General features: G+C 45.5%; 9 protein-coding genes across 9 annotated transcripts; 6 read left to right on the plus strand and 3 right to left on the minus strand.

The window, feature by feature from the left end:
• Nucleotides 1-556: 556 nt before the first annotated feature.
• BGW36DRAFT_401805 (MFS sugar transporter-like protein) lies at nt 557-2,402 on the plus strand (the record flags this gene model as incomplete). The annotated part of the gene is made up of 8 exons (XM_046218787.1): nt 557-667; nt 727-752; nt 805-1,551; nt 1,603-1,812; nt 1,947-1,948; nt 1,974-2,088; nt 2,163-2,354; nt 2,375-2,402. The coding sequence occupies 8 exons, from the start codon at nt 557-559 to the stop codon at nt 2,400-2,402; spliced, it is 1,431 nt and encodes a 476-aa protein (XP_046065791.1).
• A 466-nt stretch (nt 2,403-2,868) lies between these two features.
• Nucleotides 2,869-4,817, minus strand: BGW36DRAFT_401806 (hexose transporter-like protein; the record flags this gene model as incomplete). The annotated part of the gene is made up of 6 exons (XM_046218788.1): nt 2,869-2,946; nt 3,108-3,249; nt 3,337-3,517; nt 3,600-3,805; nt 3,867-4,639; nt 4,713-4,817. The coding sequence occupies 6 exons, from the start codon at nt 4,815-4,817 to the stop codon at nt 2,869-2,871; spliced, it is 1,485 nt and encodes a 494-aa protein (XP_046065792.1).
• Nucleotides 4,818-5,379: 562 nt separating this feature from the next.
• On the plus strand, nt 5,380-6,747 carry BGW36DRAFT_308058 (uncharacterized protein; the record flags this gene model as incomplete). Its single annotated transcript, XM_046212300.1, has 2 exons — nt 5,380-6,459; nt 6,511-6,747. 2 exons carry the CDS (start codon nt 5,380-5,382, stop codon nt 6,745-6,747), a joined length of 1,317 nt encoding a protein of 438 aa, XP_046065793.1.
• A 40-nt stretch (nt 6,748-6,787) lies between these two features.
• Nucleotides 6,788-8,619, minus strand: BGW36DRAFT_433440 (uncharacterized protein; the record flags this gene model as incomplete). Its single annotated transcript, XM_046221274.1, has 5 exons — nt 6,788-6,998; nt 7,045-7,584; nt 7,636-7,918; nt 7,977-8,404; nt 8,465-8,619. 5 exons carry the CDS (start codon nt 8,617-8,619, stop codon nt 6,788-6,790), a joined length of 1,617 nt encoding a protein of 538 aa, XP_046065794.1.
• Nucleotides 8,620-8,770: 151 nt separating this feature from the next.
• On the minus strand, nt 8,771-9,947 carry BGW36DRAFT_390878 (ribosomal protein S13p/S18e). The gene is made up of 3 exons (XM_046217536.1): nt 9,852-9,947; nt 9,494-9,659; nt 8,771-9,427 (listed from the first exon to the last, which is right to left on the minus strand). The coding sequence occupies exons 1-3, from the start codon at nt 9,853-9,855 to the stop codon at nt 9,130-9,132; spliced, it is 468 nt and encodes a 155-aa protein (XP_046065795.1). The 5' UTR covers nt 9,856-9,947; the 3' UTR covers nt 8,771-9,129.
• Nucleotides 9,948-10,121: 174 nt separating this feature from the next.
• BGW36DRAFT_390880 (vitamin-D-receptor interacting mediator subunit 4-domain-containing protein) lies at nt 10,122-11,400 on the plus strand. The gene has a single exon (XM_046217537.1). It carries the CDS (start codon nt 10,301-10,303, stop codon nt 11,252-11,254), a length of 954 nt encoding a protein of 317 aa, XP_046065796.1. The 5' UTR covers nt 10,122-10,300; the 3' UTR covers nt 11,255-11,400.
• A 1,474-nt stretch (nt 11,401-12,874) lies between these two features.
• On the plus strand, nt 12,875-15,010 carry BGW36DRAFT_351746 (putative MFS multidrug transporter; the record flags this gene model as incomplete). The annotated part of the gene is made up of 5 exons (XM_046213364.1): nt 12,875-13,914; nt 13,974-14,098; nt 14,150-14,262; nt 14,311-14,440; nt 14,505-15,010. 5 exons carry the CDS (start codon nt 12,875-12,877, stop codon nt 14,828-14,830), a joined length of 1,734 nt encoding a protein of 577 aa, XP_046065797.1. The 3' UTR covers nt 14,831-15,010.
• A 187-nt stretch (nt 15,011-15,197) lies between these two features.
• Nucleotides 15,198-17,234, plus strand: BGW36DRAFT_390887 (amidase signature domain-containing protein). The gene is made up of 7 exons (XM_046217538.1): nt 15,198-15,725; nt 15,777-15,893; nt 15,948-16,319; nt 16,375-16,489; nt 16,540-16,662; nt 16,723-16,911; nt 16,962-17,234. Exons 1-7 carry the CDS (start codon nt 15,228-15,230, stop codon nt 17,141-17,143), a joined length of 1,596 nt encoding a protein of 531 aa, XP_046065798.1. The 5' UTR covers nt 15,198-15,227; the 3' UTR covers nt 17,144-17,234.
• A 41-nt stretch (nt 17,235-17,275) lies between these two features.
• On the plus strand, nt 17,276-18,066 carry BGW36DRAFT_412243 (uncharacterized protein). Its single transcript, XM_046219205.1, has 2 exons — nt 17,276-17,287; nt 17,371-18,066. Exon 2 carries the CDS (start codon nt 17,462-17,464, stop codon nt 17,942-17,944), a length of 483 nt encoding a protein of 160 aa, XP_046065799.1. The 5' UTR covers nt 17,276-17,287; nt 17,371-17,461; the 3' UTR covers nt 17,945-18,066.
• Nucleotides 18,067-18,116: the final 50 nt, after the last annotated feature.

The following is an 18,116-nucleotide window of genomic DNA, read 5'->3' on the forward strand; positions in this document are numbered from 1 at the left end:
CTGATTGGAGCCAAACGATCTTCGTACCATTTTACATGGGTGCGGAAAATGGCGGGCCCTCGTGTATCTAATCAAGGCCGATGAGAAGTGATAGCAGATAATCAGCGGCTTGTTTCGGGAAATTTTATTGAATTCTCGTGGTTATTTAAACGAAAGCTAGAAAGACGCATTAGTTGACTTGGCCTGGAACTTAAACGGCGCTTGATTAGACAATAATTCTATACTACATACACAGTTCACAATTGGGGTTGCAAAATTTGCTCCAACAGGTAGTGGATCCGTGTAGACAAAATATAAGTTTGATCAAGAAGCGGAAAAACCTTGCCCTAATAGGCAAGGGGTGCGGGAAAAGAATTCATGTAGTATGAATGAAGTATGAGGCTGGCCGAACTCTGTGCTCCGCTCTAACCAGCTCCCTTGGAGAGAATCTCTCCAAGAGCGTGACGCGATCAATTGATTGAATACAGGGTTTGAATAGCAATCGGTCAACTTTCTATAAATGAGCCCAAGTTATCTTTATCATGTCAAGGCAAAATCAAAATCGACACAATAGCATATGTCACTCCTCGTCACAGAAATGCAGTCTACGAAGCAACCTTCCTGTGTTCCGCGACGGTCGTCTGTCTTGACTCTACTCGTTTTTCTTGTCGTTTTGGTTAACTCAATGGTAAATCTCAATCAATTCGAGTCTATTCAACTCCGGAACAAATTATCTGACTCTTGCAGACCTTAGGCTACGATGGAAACATGATGTAAGATACGATACGGCTTCTTTTCAATATTGCCACGCTGACGGGGCAACAGGAACTCGCTAATGATCCTGCCCTCTTTTTCGGATTACATGCACTTTACGACAGCTACACAATCACTAAGCTCTTCTATAATATGGATTGGTGGGGCGGCCATTGCACCCTTTGGCGGTCCTTTCGTTGATAAATTCGGTCGCAAGAATGGTATGCTTGGAGCCGCTGTAATATCTTTTATTGGTATTGCCCTACAAGGGTCCTCGCAGAATGCCGCGATGTTCATGGTTGCTCGTTTCATTCTCGGAATGGGAGTGGGATTCGGCTCAATTGCCTGTCCGACTTATGCTTCCGAAGTCGCGCCGACAAAATATCGAGCTTTCCTGCTGGGCTTCTACTATGACATCTGGTATTTTGGGGGCATGATTGCAGCCCTAATCACCTATAAAACAGCTGAGCTCCAAAGTGCCTGGTCTTGGAGGTTACCATCTCTTTTACAAGCTATCCCGAGTATCTTAAGTGTGGCTTTGCTGCCATTTGTTCCTGAAACCCCCCGATGGCTTGTTGCACAAGGAAAGAATGAGGAAGCACTTCAAGCCTTGGCTATTATTATCGCTGACGGTGATGTCACTAACACCGAGGTGAACATGACATACAGTCAAATTGTCGGAACCATTGCCTATGAGAGAGAAAATCCTGCCTCTCATGGTTGGCTTGCAGCAGTCAAAACCCCATCTAACCGGAGACGGACTACCCTTGCCATATCTGTCGCTCTTATTGGAAATCTGAGCGGAAGTGCAATTGCATCGTAGGTGTTGGCCGGACGAGAATATCCTACTTTCACTAATGATAAATCAAGATACTGGCTAGGGACCATGCTCAGTCAAGCCGGTATTAGCGACACATACAGTCAACTACAAATCAACATTGCCCTTAACGTATGGTGTCTGGCCTGTGCTGGAACTGGCACACTTATTGCAGACAGGGTTGGGCGAAAAATGCTCGCGATCGGAAGCTTATTATTCGCCCTTGTCTCCCTATATCTAGTAGGAGCTTTGACAAAATGCGAGTTATAAACATGATTATTCTAAAAGATTTTGCTAACCACTGTGTGCAGTGTACGGCACTTCCACTGACACTTCGGCAATCTATGGGACTGTTGCATGTATCTTCTTGTTCCAAGGTAAGTGACAATCACACGAGATGTAAATGTCTATTAATTTGCTGTAGGTGGATATAGTTTTGGATGGACTACGTTACTTGTCATGTACCCGCCAGAAGTATTAAACTTCTCCCTCCGTGCAAATGGCATGGCTATATACACGTTCATGTCTAACTCGGCCTCGTAAGTACTAATTTCTGTTCTTTGTTCTGTTCCTCACAACGATGTATGCCCGTACTAACAAGTGGATTATTCAGGGTATTTGCTACGTTCATTATGCCCTTTGCACTTAATAGTATCGGCTGGAAAACCTACATGATTAACGCCTCATGGGACGTTTTGGAGGTCATTTTTGTAGCCCTCTTCTGGGTGGAAACCAGCAAACGGTCGCTAGAAGAAATTGACGAGCTCTTTGAGGGAGAAATTCATTCCAGCAATGATAATTTTGTGTCAGGCTATGCAATTGAAGGCGCCAATACGTCCTGCGTGAGGCTTGAATCGCTGCGGCCAAAAGATGAAGTCAAAGATAAAGAGTCACTTGGTTAACCTACACGAGGGTGCCAAATCATACAATCAGACATCCGAAGCGATCTTGATTCCCTAAGTAGATACTATAAAATTGGTATTCATGGAAACACGTCAGGTAGGTTACTGTAGATAAATCAATTGACCAATTAATATAAATTGTATAGTATTCAAATGCTCATCTCCTCCATCTCTGAAAACAAATCGAAGATTTATTGAGAATTACTACCACTTAGCCTCTTTCTACCTCTCATTCTCCTCTGCAGGTTTTGTATAGTAGATTTTTCAGTTATTGCGATGGCTGTAAGGCATGAAGTTGAAACTACAATGTACATGAAGATATTAAACGTTGAATAAGTCGGGAATACGTACTTTAATGTTTGACACGCAAATCATCGTTTAGAACTAGATTTGGTTTTTTTAATTTTGATCTATCAGTTAGCCATTGGTGCCTAGAATTGCAAACCAGCTTTCAATTGCAGTTGATATCATAATCCATCTCTCTTGAATTAACACCTACTTAACAGCAGTTTTAATACTACCCAGCGCATAGAACGCCAGTAGTTCTACTCTGTACTTTTCCCATTTATGGTAAACTCCTCCTTTGTTGGGGTTCCCTCTGCCTCCACCGCAACAATGATTTCAGATGCATCCAAGTCTCCGAATCGAAAAGCAACCTCCTCCAGAGGAACCCTGGCCGTCTCCACCCAGAGAAAGTATACTGCACCCAGAAAGACGAGATTGTAAGCAGCGTTGATAAAGTAGAACTTCCAGCCAAGATTTTCCATTGCAAAGCTCATCGAAAAAGACGCCATTAACCTTAAGAACTACGTTAATATACTCTTTTTTGCTTTTTTTTTCACTCAAAAGTGAAAGATTTGAACATATTGAAAAGAGGAGACAAACCCAAATCCGGAATCCAAAAATCGGAATACAGCAATTCCTGCGTTTCGGATTTTGATCGGTAGAACTTCGGTTGGATATACGCTGGTCATTGGAGTGATAGCGATCGAGTAAAATCCCTGAAAGAGAAACAACATCGCGATGGTCCCGTAGATGCCGCTCTTATCCTGGCCTGTACCATATACTATGATATCCCAACTTTTGTAAGATATTTGCTTCAAAGACATAATAAAGATGAAAAATTGACTATTGAAAATAAATCTTACCCTTTGTGAGACCGCCAAATATGAATAATGAAACAATCATACACACAATTGCAGTGAGCGTTTGTGGACGTCTACCCCAAATGTCGAGCAAAAAGCTACCAACAATAGCCACCACAAGGCTCCAACAGCTGAGGATCACGTTGATCTGCAGCTGTGTTGTTGGGTCTGTGATTCCGGCGAGAGTAAGCATATTCCCAAGATAATATCTGAGGTTTTGCTTTTCATCAGTATTAACCATTATAATTGATGCAAGCGAACGGGACTCACGAAATAACAAAATTCCCCAAGAGCTCAATCATAACACCAAAACTAATGATGATTCCTAGCCGCCTCAAATTCGCTTTAGTTGAAACTAGTTCAATCCAGGGGTTACGGGGAAACTTCTCTTTCTCCCGGGTCAAGACCGCATCGATGTTGTTGAACAGATTGGTCAGCTGAGGATTATCGATATCATCTTCTCCATTCACCACTGCTAGGATCTCTTTTGCTTCCTCCCGCTTGCCCTGAAGGAGCAACCAGCGAGGGGACTCGGGTATAAATGGCAAGATTAAAATAGAGAGCAGACTCGGCACGCACTGCAGAATAGAAGGGATCCGCCAGGACCAAGTATTGGAGATATCTGCAAATCGATAATTGATGCCGGCCGCCACCAGACTGCCGACGTAGAAACATGAGAAGAAGAACCCGAGCACAAACCCACGTTTCGAAGGAGGCAGGATCTCGCCGATTAATACCGGACAGGCTCCGCTGGAGATTTGGGCACCCAGGCCAACAATAATGCGGCCAACGACAAACATGACGATGTTTTGCGCTGCAGACTGGATAATGCAGCCGACAAAGCAGATAATAGCTGATACCAAAATCGCCGTTTTGCGACCAAAATAGTCTGGCACTGGTTGAATCAGAAAGCATCCTAGGATACTGCCAATCCAAGACGCAGCAGTATTGAGCCCAGTGGTCGCCGTGTTCAGATGAAAATACTCCTTGTACTGCGGAAGGATGTTGAGGCCGTTTAGCATCGAGGAGTCATAACCGAGCGTCTATATACGATTCTCATTTAGTATGCCGTTTATCATTCGTACATGCAGCCTTGAGATGGGTATAAATTCATACCGCAGAGTTCACGACAGCAGCCGCAAGCAGTAACACTGTTGTTATCTTGGGGTTTTTCGGCACTAGGCGAGACACATATCGTCGCTGTAGAGTATGACCTGCCATATTGTTCCTAGATACTTCAAATGTTGTATATTCTAGGACTTGTACTAGAATTGACGGGTAGTGATTCAACTGCTCGTAGACTGCATTATATATCGGTGGCCTTATCATTACGCATGCATCAGTTTCACTTCTAGAGTTTGCTGATAAGGCTTGGAAAACCTTGACGGAAGTCGCCGATACTGTGCATTATTGCAAAAAGTACACTATAGGTCAACTGGTACAACTGGTTGCTATGATAAATAATAATGAAACGAGGATTCACTCGAACTGTTCTGGAAACTCTATTGGTGACGGGTGAGCTCGGGCGGGCTCGGGTGAGTTTTGCATTGACCAAAAAACTTACTTTATTGGGAAGCCTCAACATGTGGAGTACCTCGAACTGTTCTGTGCTAATTGATGACCCTTCAACTTTACGTAGATGTATATAAAGGGGGAATGGCTCTCTATTGCACTTCTTGTTCTACTGGTTAAACTGGAGTTCGATATACCCTCTTAAATTTACCGGCAGACTCGATTCGGATCACTATAATATCTCTTCTTGCCCCCTTTGCGTTACTGAACCATGCGTGAGGAAAGCGCACCATGGCCTGAATGGCGCGAATTTGTCGAAGACAAGTCGACTCTCCAAGAGTATGAGGGAGACCCTGAATTTCTCGCGATTAAGAAACAGATCGACGAGGAATACGGCGAAGAGAAACTGCGACGCAGCTGGCTGAAGACATGTGCCGAGTTGGAAGAACTCACTGAGGAGATCAAAGAAAAAGGTTCCCAGATAATCCCGATTATTGACATGGCGGATGTTAGACGCGGCTGCGTTGCAATCAAGGACGTGGCTGAGATCCGCCGCGTTGGCTGCTTTGTTGTGAGAAATGTGATTGAACAGTGTGAAATGGACCGGTTGTATCGAGATCTCAAAAATTACCTTTCTATCAACAAGGGGCGATATACGGCGTGGCCACAGGACAGTCCATCCATTTTCAATCTCTACAACACGCCCACCCAAAATGCGCTGCGCATACATCCGAACCAACTACAACTTATGCGTTGGATCAATGGTCTTTGGAATTATCCAAATGACGATGAAGAAGCGTCTCCTCAACCACTCCTATATGCCGATGCCGTTCGTGTCCGGCCGGCGAAACAAACATTTCTAGGTTTGGGTCCGCATATCGATGCTGGAAGTCTTTGTCGATGGGGTGATCCAGCCTACCGGAAAGTCTACCATGAGATATTTGCGGGAAATTCAGAGAATCATGATATATTCGATATGGGAAAGCGAAAAGATGCAAACCAAGCCTTGTACCTGGGAGGAGCACACTCTACCGTGATGAGAGCTTTCCAAGGCTGGACTGCGATTTCGAAAACCGCACCGCGCGAAGGAACCATTTTATTATACCCCAATGTCAAGGCCGCCATTTCCTATGTGATGCTTCGACCATTCTTCAAGCCTCCGAGTGACAAGTCCAAAATTTCCGATGCTAGTCAATGGACTTACGATCCGTCCAGTAGCTGGTTTCCAGGCACATTCAAACCGCAAAGTCAGCTCTTGAGCCCAACCTCACACCCGCACTTGAGATTGAAAGAATGCCTAATCCACGTCCCACCGATAGAACCAGGTGATACGGTATGGTGGCACACAGATGTAAGATCCTAAAACCTGCTCTGATAATTCAATATTCTGACAGTACAACAGATGTGCCATGCCGTTGATGCTGAACATGTTGGAAACATGGATGCCAGTGTTGCGTATATTGCTGCCACGCCAAATACCCCTATCAATAAAGCATATATGCAGCATCAATATGACAGGATGGTTGTTGGCCATCCACCACAAGACTTTGTTAGTAATGGTGTGGATGAGTCCGGCTTCGAAGAGTTCCAAGGTTTCGAAGGAAACCCAGATATCTTCAAGAGTTTGATGGGTTATTAGCCTTAGTTTGTTGGATTCATGATTAGCTGCTGTTAAGATATCAATGTAGATTAAATTCGGCTATTTTGTTACTCAAAATCTCGGCGGCTCGTTTGGCTATTAGATTGCGGTCTCTGGCCTGTTCCAGTAGTTTTATACAGTGCAAAATATGTGTAATCCACTTGGAAGCTTCGACACCGCCACTTTGTTGTTGTTGCCGTGCATCTGATATCAGTGTCAATCCAGCATTGAAGAGACGAAGGGTGTAAGTCCTATGAAAGTTAGTCCGAAATAGCCATAAGATATGGTGGCTCTAACCCATATCGTCTTTGGTGAACGGGAATATTGGTACTAGAAGTAATTGAGATTATCATCTGAGCCGATTCCGTACATATTTTGCGAGCACCGTTGGACCGTTCAGATGAGATAGACGGCACTTGGAGCAAGCTACGGTTGATGAAAATTCGATAGCTGAGTAAAGCATTACACAAATCCACTCGCTGCCATTCCATCCAAGGACATTGAGCGATGGTTGCCGCATCGGTGGCATGTTGACCATCAGGCTGTAAATAAAATGGGAGGTTGTCGAGAACGGCAGCAAGTTGTTCGTTGGCTGTTGTAACCAGGTCCCCCAGGGGTTGGGTTCTGCCACGGGAGGCTCTCTGAAATCGATAATAAATCGTCGCAATCTGCGCAATAACTCGATGATACACCCATGCGCTAGGAAGTTCTGGGATCTGTTCACTGATATTCAAAGAATTATGGTACTGACTTAGGTGCGGACGACCTGACACACTGGGAAATTCCATATCGAAGTCTTCCTCTGAAATACATGGTCGATGAGAATCAAGAGTTAACCTGTGGCATGTCAGCGCCAAGTGTTGCACCATAAACACGTGCAGCACGTACCATTCACAGATTACCAGAGTCCACCATAGCCGCCGTGACCATTCACATTGACGTAAATCGTAGCCTTGCTCAGGAATGTATGGCAATTTCAACCAACTGGCTATTCGGATGCCAAGCGGCAGCAGGCAAGAGCGAAGACGGAAATCGCCCACGGCACTACAGCACATTTGGAGGATGGCTATCGACTGAACGCTACGGATATCGAAGTTTCGTAGGTAATCAGCTTGTTCAAGGCAAAACAAAGATGCGCCATACCAGTTGGCGAGTAGCGTTGAGACACTATCTATCGAAAGCATCAGTTAAAATGGCACAAACACAAAGTATGCCTATGCAGCGGATACCCTCGGATATATCAGCCTCAGCTGTATCAATGGTCAAGAGCGATGCTGCAAGTGACGCGAAAAAAATAGCCAGCCAGGCAGGACAGTTCTCCTCGATCGTATGGCCTTGACCTAGCCAGTTCCAGAACCTGTTGTGTTGTTCTTCAAAGGAGGCATGATCAAGTGCACAATGAATCCAGGAAGTCCATAATCTTCCATGTTCAACCAGAGTCATGCTTTGATGGCGAGAAGGCAAGATGATATCTCCCCAGGCTTTGATGGGTGACGAAAATTGAGGTATTGATGTTCCCTCGAGGCTGGCTAGAGTAGTATCATCCACGCGAGAGCTAGTTGGTTGCGGTGGTTCAGCGCACGTACTATGGATGTTCTCTGTGGGTATACTTCGAATGGGGTTACGAGTCTCAGCCTCAGGCTCTACATCCTCCGCTCTTCAGAAGCACAATCAGTCTATACCCCGAAGCTGGGAAGAGGTTGGTGATAGGACATACACGGTGATGACCCCACGAACAATGACAGGTTCTCTTGTACAACGGGCGGCTTGGCCGCGTTTTCTGCATGGTCGACATGGGATAACCTTATTGCATTTGATTTTCCGGCTTGTACACTCGCTACAGCTGCGAGGGGCTCTTTGCGTAGATCGCATTGTGCTCCCTTGGAGGATTACACGCTGGTTGGATAGGTCTCCGTGAGTGCACAACGGACTTCCTGCGCTACGCTTAACCTTAACCTGGCTAGTCCCAGGCCCAACAGGTACGTCGAAGTTAAAATGAGGATCATGGAACAACTGATCACACCCGTGGTGTTGTTTAACCATGCATAAATATGTAATCAAGCTGAGTGATTTAGCGTCGCACGTCTCTTTTATATAGTTACAATGGTAGCTGCTGCGTAGCTCATGTTCTACAAGTGTAGGAAGATTTCCACAAAGTAATATTGAAAGATTAAAAATGCTCATTCATTGATCGGGTTCATGTTTGGTGGTATATTCTTTTTCATTTTTGAAAATCTTATTTTGGTGGTGTTACTAATCACATGATAACACCGAGAAGCCCTGGATAATATATCATGAAAGAGCCATTTTTGCCCCCAAGCACACACAGCCAAGCATTAAAACACCGCAATAAATAATGCAAAGAAAAGTTCTTCGTAAGTCTTAGCCCTTCTTCTTGCTGACACCGACGGTTCGGCCACGGCGACCGGTGGTCTTGGTGTGCTGGCCACGGACACGGAGACCCCAGTAGTGACGGAGACCACGGTGGGAGCGGATCTTCTTCAAGCGCTCGAGATCTTCACGGAGCTTGGAGTCGACACCGTTGGAGATAACTTGGGAGTCCTTGCCATCGGTGATGTCACGCTGTCTGTTGAGGAACCAGCTGGGGATCTTGTACTGGGTGGGGTTCTGGATGATGGTGACGATACGCTCGAGCTCTTCGGAGGTGATATCACCGGCACTATTATAACATTGTCAATTCCACGTTCAAATTTAGTCGCGTATTTATTGTGGGTAAAAAGCGTACCGCTTGCTCAGGTCAACATCGGCCTTCTTGCAGACCAAGTTGGAGTAACGACGACCGACACCCTTGATTTTGGTCAGGGCGTACATGATCTTCTGCTTGCCATCAACATTGGTGTTGAGCAGACGGATAATGTATTGGAAGTTGGACTTCTCGCCGGATACGAGCGCTGTAGTAAGAAAAAGAAGTTAGCGATGACTATCTTGCACGTCTATTTTCGTTGTCTGTTGATGCGCCCAGATCGAATTTTCAATTTTTTCCATCCATTCTTTCTCAACGTCGACCTCCTGCTGCTATCTCCTCCAAGCAAACAGACATGAGGCATCACGGCGAATGAACAGTGGAAAAGGAGAGCACGTACACATGATGGGCAATGGCGCTCCGCAGTAGCCGGATGTTGTGGTGTCGAGATTGTCGAAGGCGAGTGCAGAGAGTAGAAGAACGAGGCCAGCGCTCGCTTCTGCCAATGCGTTGTGGGATGGAGAGCGGTCTAACCTGTTGGGGCATAGCTGGGCCGAGGGCTCGCTTGAAATCCGCTAGTCTGTATTTAGAATGGTGGCTTGGCTAGTCTGGGCTCTACACCAAGCTGGGAATTGAGGACCCCACGTGACTTGTAGCTTCCCCAGTTCCCAGCCTTGGACGTCTGTTCCAGGACGGTCCTTGAACTGCGTGCTGTACTCTAATATTAACTTGAGAGGCAATTCTCATAATATGAGACCTACAGGAGTACTTTGATTGGTCCTTTGATTGCTCCAAGAGGGGAAAACTACAAGACCACCGGTAGCAGATCATAATAATGGTACGGACAATATGAACACACAACTTACCACCGCCCTTGATGGGCTGGAGAACAAACTGAACTCCTTACTTTCCTCTCTCACAACACCCTCAGCTGCAGGCGCTCCTACTGCTGCTATTGCTCTGCTTGAGGCCGACGACGTTGTTACCTCCGCCCTTGATACCTTACGAATCCACCAAGCCAACTACACAAAGATCCTTCGTCTCCGAGCCGAGGCAGAAAGCCTAGAAGAGCGCATAAAAGGAATAGTGCGGGATATTTCAGTAGCCGGCCAGGAGGTCGCGGACGCTACGGGCGATAGTGACGATGATTATACCGATGAGGATTCTGAAACGGATACAGAAAGTGATGATGAAGTGGCTAAGAGCAAACCAAAGAAGGGGAGAAGGAAAGAAGTAGACTACCGACTACTCCTGGACTTTGCACGGCGAATTAGCAAGTACAATAAACAAGCAGCGGCCGACGCAGCGACTGGGATTGGAAGTGATGGGACGAAGAAACTACAAGAGAAACAAACTCAAGATACAGACATGACGGATGACAATGGCATCGATACGACAGATCATGATGGTCAAGAAGTGACTGTAGGAACCGTCACTAAAGAAGCAACAAGCTGGCTCGAAGAGTCCGCAGATGCGGATCGGCAGGTTTTCATGATTCCGTATCCAAATGAGGACCGCATTCGAATGGGGTTGATGGGGCAGCTACAAATGACAGCGATGGATCAAAATCTCGACGTGGAGAAGGAGGCAGAGCGGATGGTGCAGGAAGCAGAAGGGACTGCTCTGTCAGGAGGTGAGGCTGCCGGGCAGGATAATAGTCTTGCCAATGAATCTTCCAAGACTGCCACGCATGCTGGAGCGCGCGTCACAGAGAGAGGACCAGCACCAACTGCAAGGGCACCTGCACCACAGCTTAAGGCGACCCTAGATTTGGACTTGTACGACCCAGATGAAGATGACTAGTTTCTGTCGCCAGTTAGACGACAATTTTGTATATAAATATGGAACGAACGAAACTCGCGCGTAGGAAATTAATGAATTTGATTATTACTTCAACACATCGCTTCTATACACGTCAAATCCGTTTCACATTATATATCGCCCATATGATGCGCACTTGAATTCGCCGCCCACTTTCTACACCTCTTTCTCCAGAAATAGAAGCCAATTCCAAAAGAACATGACAAAACTACGAGGTACATGTTCATCATTGTTGGCGACACATAACCGTCTTCAATGACTCGACCCGTTCAGTTATGAACTTGCTAAAGCCGTACCCCATAGATTCCTGTTCACGGTGACGGTAAGAAATATAGAGCTCTCAACGGGCTTATAGCTATCGACAGCATAGGTGCTCGCACGAGAAAATAACTTCTGGCCATCCTCAAACGTTTCGGAATAAATCCCATATTCCCCGCAAAGAGGATCGAAATCTATCTTGGCCTCTTGTTTTAAATAGCCATATTCTAGCCGAGTAACAAGCACCGGTTGTTGATAAGTGCAGGCTATACTAGTCTACCGCCTGTGATATTGGGTAGATTGGCATTAATCACTTTAAAGGCCGGAATGTAATTTTTGCCATCTGCATTTGTGAAGGTAGCTCTGTAGGGCAAAATTACCTTATCGGAACCACCTCCGATAGATTCCAGTGCCTGATGAAAAATCGTTATTTCTGATATACGTGAGACATTATCATAATAGGAGTACTGATTCGTTTATTAGAATAGCATACTAGATAGAAGAAATCTCTGTAAAAGAAATGTTGAAGTTCATACTCTGCTGTAACATCTTACTGTGAAAACGTCATGATGGAGGAAGTAATCTCCGGACTTTGATAACGCATTACTTGAAGAACAGTCACCTATTATTCTTTGCCTCTTGAATTTACAACCCTACTACCGTGAATCGGTCAGATTAGTCCATGACTCTACGTCCGAAGTACGACAGTATATCTGTAATCACTTGTGTGGCCCCGATTTTCGCCCCTGAAAGATCTCCAGCAATTCCCCACGAATCCGCAAAGTAAATGAAAGCGGTGATAAGTATATTTCTATATATACAGGCCATAATCCTTACCTTTTGTTGCCACATTATTGGTGCAAGCATTCCAGTCCAGAGGAAGTGACGGCTCCCCAACCGACATGCGAGAGAGCACTGGACCGCAATCTGCCGGCTTCATATTCCAGATTTCATGATAGTGGCATTCAATGGAAGATTGTAACTAGACGTCTTTCCAAGGCTCTGATATTGCACCGGAATCTTTTCCGTAGCGATGTATGCGCCCGAAAGCTTCCTGAGCAATGGTTCTGACGTCAAGCTATCGCGGCTTTGAAACGCGGACAAATGACTCGTTTGCCCGCAATGAATTCCCCAGAAATGACGATGAGTCGTGTCCCCAGACAAGAAATACATGTCTGAATGCCTAGAGTTCGTTATTATAAGAGCTTATCCCGGGAATTGCCATCCTTCCTCCCAACTAGACAAGCTGCTTGACTAATATGGTCCCCTTCTTCACACCCGAGAGAAAAGCTCGTACTAAGAGTCATACATCTTCCATATTTTATCATATAATTATACATTACGATGTCCCATGCAGCCCATGATGGTGTGCCTGACGGCGGCGTTCCCGATGGGACAACTGGTGCCCACGTTGCTGATGGAAACGCGGAGAAAGAAGAGTCAAGAATGCCTTCCTATGGCCAACGCCGGTCAACCATGGACGAAAAGCATCGTTCCGATGGGAAAATAGTCATCACTGAGGCCGATATCTACGACAAGCTAGGATTTCGCTATCCGTGGTGGAAAAAATGGGCCATCATATCTGTCATTGCTTTGGTGCAGACGTCAATGAACTGGAATGCCAGTTTCTATGCTAGTTCCGTTAAGCCAATCGGAAAGCATTTTCACGTTTCTCAGCAAGCGGCTCGTGTTGGGCAGATGATCTTCTTGGTATGCTATGGCTTCGGAAGTGAGCTGTGGGCTCCCTGGAGTGAGGAGATTGGAAGATGGCCAATCCTACAACTTAGCTTGTTTTTTGTGAATATCTGGCAGATACCATGCGCCCTTGCTCCCAACTTTGGAACCATCATTGTTTGTCGAGCTTTGGGTGGTTTGTCGTCTGCTGGCGGTTCGGTCACTCTTGGAATGGTCGCTGACATGTGGGAGCCTGATGACCAGCAATTTGCCGTTGCCTTTGTTGTGCTGTCTTCCGTTGCTGGATCGGCCTTTGCACCTATTGCTGGCGGACCAGTCGGCGAGTGGCTAAGCTTTCGTTGGAATTTTTGGATCCAGCTGATACTCGGCGGCACTGTTCAAGCAATCCACTTTTGGGTGCCAGAGACACGCTGCAGTATTTTACTTGACCGAGAGGCTAAGAAACGGCGGAAGAACGGAGAGAATGTGTATAGTATCGGTGAGGTTGAGAAGAAGAAGTTTTCTATGAAGCCTATCATTATCGTCTGGCTGCGTCCTTTCCTTATGTTTGTACGTGAGCCTATTGTGCTGTGGCTCTCACTACTGTCTGGATTTTCCGATGCCCTGATATTCACGTTTTTGCAAGCTTATACCCCGGTGTACAAGCAATGGGGATTTGGACCTGTCCGCACAGGACTTGCGTTTATTCCGTAAGTTTATCTAACTTCTGGTTATTTAGGGTTTATTGGAAACTGACCTAAATGTTTAGAATCATTATTGGGTATGCCATAGCGTATTTGTCGTTTCTGCCATGGATCAGCAGACATACGAAGATCAGAAAGAGAGATCCTGACGCCTTGCAACCAGAGTCACGGTTGTATTGGTTACTTTTTAGTGAGTGTCATACGAGTGCTAGTCTAGGGAAAAGGAACTAACAACAATCAGCCGCGCCTCTGGAAACTATAGGTCTCTTTGGGTTTGCATGGACCAGCTTGGGTCCACCGCATGTTCACTGGATAGCACCGATGATATTCTCATGTTGCATTGCTATAGCAAATGTAAGTTTTATCTTGAGAATTCGTAGATGATAGTTCTAAGAACTCTAGTATGCAATTTACATGGCAACAATTGACTACATGGTCGCTGCCTATGGTCCTTACTCTGCTTCAGCTACCGGTGGTAATGCGCTTGCCCGTGACGTTCTTGCAGGCATTGCTGCAATGTATTCTACTCCGAGTAAGCAATCCATACGCTCATATGACCCGGTCAAGATAGCCTAGTTCCTGACAAGTTTACCTAGTGTATGAACACATGGGGACGGCACTTCACCTTGAATGGCCCTCGACGCTTCTAGGCTGTCTGGCCATTTTCATAACAGCTCCTATCTACATCTTCTACTGGAAAGGTCCGACAATCCGGGAAAGGTCCGAGTTCGCACAGTACCTGGCCAGCGACCGCAAAGCCAAGGGCGAAATGGCAGTTCGCTGTGGCTCAGATGTAGAAGGAGCCGAGTATACCTACCTCAGCCAAAGCGTGCGAAGTTCACACAGGGGCTCGCATCGTGGTTGTCAGCCTGCTGATGGTGCCGGCCCTCGTGGTAGGAGTGATGGTGGACCAGAAGTGTGAATTAGTTGTAGAATCAGTGATATTGTGGACAATGTTTATTCTCTATTATGTTGAGGCAGTTAGCGAGATGTTAAGAAGGCTGCACTTACAGTGCAGTCAACTGTCTGGGTACGTTTAGTAATTGTCATTACGTTAAATAGTTAGTTTCAAATTCGATCTGTAGGACTGTATGAGGGTTCCAAATATTTAATTGAAAGAACGAGGCTCTTAGCAAGTACGACGCTAATCATTTTTCATGAATATTTGATTTCAATTAGCCCCGCACGCCGAGAACGTCCCCAGGCAACAAGGGTTATATGCATCATGTTGCAATAGAGCATTAGTTGCGGGCGTAACTGGCGTTGACGCCATCAGCCCCTCTATAATACTATCTGCAAGCAAGCTGCAACAGGCAACAATGCAATTCCATGCATTAATCAACACAACGCGGCCTCATATCCACCAAAAAAAAAAGAAAAAAGAAAAGGAAAGAAAGATTTCGCTAGCTCAATATTGCGCAGATATGGCATTCAATGTTCTTACCACCAATGCGGTCGATCTTAAGCAACTGATAGAAGAAAACAAATTTACAAGTGTCCAAATCGTGCAGGAATATTTTGCACAGATTAATCGCTACGAGTCTGCACTGAATGCATTGATCTCGCCCGCCCCGCGGGACAATGTTCTCGCAATTGCCTCGGCGCTAGACCAGGAGCGTCAAAATGGTAAAGTTAGAAGCTCATTTCACGGAATCCCGATTATTCTGAAAGATAGCTTTGTCACTGCATGGAACCTTGGTATGAGTACCACAGCTGGATCGTGCGCATTTGTCGGATCTAAGGCTTCAAATAATGGAGCTATTACTCAGCGGCTAATTAACGCAGGATTGATTATATTGGGAAAGGCTAATATGACCGTCAGTAATGATTTTCTTTAATATTTTCCCCTGAGATTGACGTCCCTTTAGGAGTTTGCGGGCATGAAAATGACTACGATGATGCCTGGTTGGTCTGCTCACGGTGGGCAGACGTTGTCGCCATATGTTGGAAGGCTCGAAGTGAATGAGAAACTACTCGGTCATTCGGTCGGTAAATAGGTCATTGAAATTTTAGATTCAATATTTACTAATAATTAATAGGCTCCTGGGGGCTCGTCTACTGGTTCTGCGGTAGCCGTGGCTGCTGGTTTTAGTCCACTTGCCATGGGCACAGAGACAGTGGGTTCCATCGTGACTCCTTCGACACGCGCAGGCCTATATGCACTCAAGCCTACCATTGGGATTCAAGATACTACTGGGCTATACACCATGACAGATTTCTTCGATAGCTCAGGTCCTATGGCTAAATCTGCAGCTGATGTGCGCATGGTTGCCGAGATTTTACTTGGTCGATCATTCGACTTTTCTCAACTAGGGCTATGGGAAGGCCTCTCTGTAGGGTTTCTAGACCCAAGGGTATGGAACATGTCATCAGACTTCTGTACACAATTTGCAGGAACAGCAGAACAAATGGTATATTATGTTGATTGCACCAACGTTTGAGATAAAAGTAACATAAGTGATCTAGGTTGAGGATTACGAAGAGACAGTTTTTACTCTACAAAACCATGGCTGCCCTGTGAGGTATCCGGTAGATTTGAAAGATGTTTCAGCCCTGCCGGTTACCATTCTTCCAATTGCTTGTAGGCCACTATAGCATCCAGTACGGAGTGAAACCCACTAACTATCATAGATTGGGATTTTAAGAATGTTTGCATCCCTAGATTTATCGACGCATTCGACGAATGTCCTGTAAGGAGCGTTGCAGACATTGTCCGTTTCAACCAAAAAAATAGCGAAAGAGCTCTTCCTGCTCGTAAGTTGACGTTTTGCATTTAGGGATCCCACAGTCAGGGCTTTTTCTAACAGACAACAGCATTTACGGAACAGAACGATTTAGAAGGTGCAATGAATAGCAACGAAGAGAGAGAACGAATCGATGTTCTGAAAAAAGAGCTTCGTAATACCGCGCAGAGGCTTCTTCAGGAATCATTTGACAGGGAGCGAATTAATATCCTTGTAGCTCCTGGAGACTCCTCGGTGTGCGTTCATGCTGCTGCTGCGGGTAATTGTGCGATAATTATAGCTTCTACTCTTGTTTGCTAACGAATCCAGGATATCCCATAGCCACTGTCCCAATAGCCCAACTTCGCTACAATAATCGGCCATTTGGGTTATGTCTTGTAGCAAGGGCCAACGAAGAGGAGACTCTATTGCGATTTATGAATGCCTACGAGAAGATTGCTAAACCTCGACCGGTACCGAAATTTCATTTTCTAACGAGTGAGAGTATTTGAGGCATTTGAACTCAGTGAAACTGAGATCCACAAAGGATAAAACTTATAGATTAATGATAGCCAAGTACATAACCTGTGAGCAAAATTATACGCACCTATCATTGCCACTTAAAACCCAAAACGCCTCGTGCAGGTGCCGTAAGAGTAAGCCTTTTGTACCGCCGATGCTATGGTTGATGTCTCCGGCACCTAGCGGCATCCTTCCGCGGAGTTGACGGGTTGCTTAGACTCCACTCATATTTATTGGTTTCATGCCCGTCGAAGTCGACTCTGGTGCGCAAAAATTCCTCGATACTACCTATTCTCGAAATTTTCAATATGTCTTCAACAGCCGCCCATCATGTCGTCGAAAAGCTTCTTCAAAACAGCCTTGATCCAGCCATCGTCAGGGAAATTGTTGCCCCTGATGCGACATATATGTCACTTACCTACGAAAACCCTGAGCTAAAGAAAATCCTGCCATACTGCGGAGTCCAGCCTGAAGGGGGCCCTGATGCTGTATTAGGTGTTTTTGGATTCGTCAACAAGATATGGGCGATAGAGGATTTTGATATTAAGAAATCATTTTCGAGTGGAGAGAATGCGGCAGTTTTTGGTAGTATGCGTTATCGGTCGAAGACTTTGGGGAAGGTCTTCACATCGCCTTTCTCTATTTGGGCGACCGTCATCGGTGGCAAAATCACATATATGCAGTTCCTAGAAGACACACTCTTATCGACTAGTTCATTTAAGGAAGGAGGTGAAGGCCCCCTAAACACATATATCGTGGATCCGGAGACAAATGAGAGAGTTACTGCTTAGGTTGTTGGGATTGTTGGGATTATATAGCGGCCAAGCAAAGTTGGATGGTCACTCTCAGTGATGTTATGAAAAATAGAGACAGTACGATTGATTCAAGTTATACCCGCCACTTCACTTTAGGCAAATCTTACAGTATTACACAATGTTCCGATTTTGAATATTTCCACCTTCA

This window comes from Talaromyces proteolyticus (genome assembly GCF_021365285.1).
Source record: "Talaromyces proteolyticus strain PMI_201 chromosome Unknown BGW36scaffold_15, whole genome shotgun sequence".
Lineage (NCBI taxonomy): Eukaryota > Fungi > Ascomycota > Eurotiomycetes > Eurotiales > Trichocomaceae > Talaromyces > Talaromyces proteolyticus.

Coding starts and splice junctions, on each gene's coding strand:
- BGW36DRAFT_412243 (XM_046219205.1), top strand. CDS start 17,462: ATGTCTTCAACAGCCGCCCATCATGTCGTCGAAAAGCTTCTTCAAAAC.
- BGW36DRAFT_390880 (XM_046217537.1), top strand. CDS start 10,301: ATGAACACACAACTTACCACCGCCCTTGATGGGCTGGAGAACAAACTG.
- BGW36DRAFT_390878 (XM_046217536.1), bottom strand. Junction 9,428..9,493: donor GATGTTGACCTGAGCAAGCG/GTACGCTTTTTA, acceptor ATGTTATAATAG/TGCCGGTGATATCACCTCCG.
- BGW36DRAFT_390887 (XM_046217538.1), top strand. CDS start 15,228: ATGCAATTCCATGCATTAATCAACACAACGCGGCCTCATATCCACCAA. Junction 15,894..15,947: donor AGAAACTACTCGGTCATTCG/GTCGGTAAATAG, acceptor AATAATTAATAG/GCTCCTGGGGGCTCGTCTAC. Junction 16,663..16,722: donor CGAAAGAGCTCTTCCTGCTC/GTAAGTTGACGT, acceptor AACAGACAACAG/CATTTACGGAACAGAACGAT.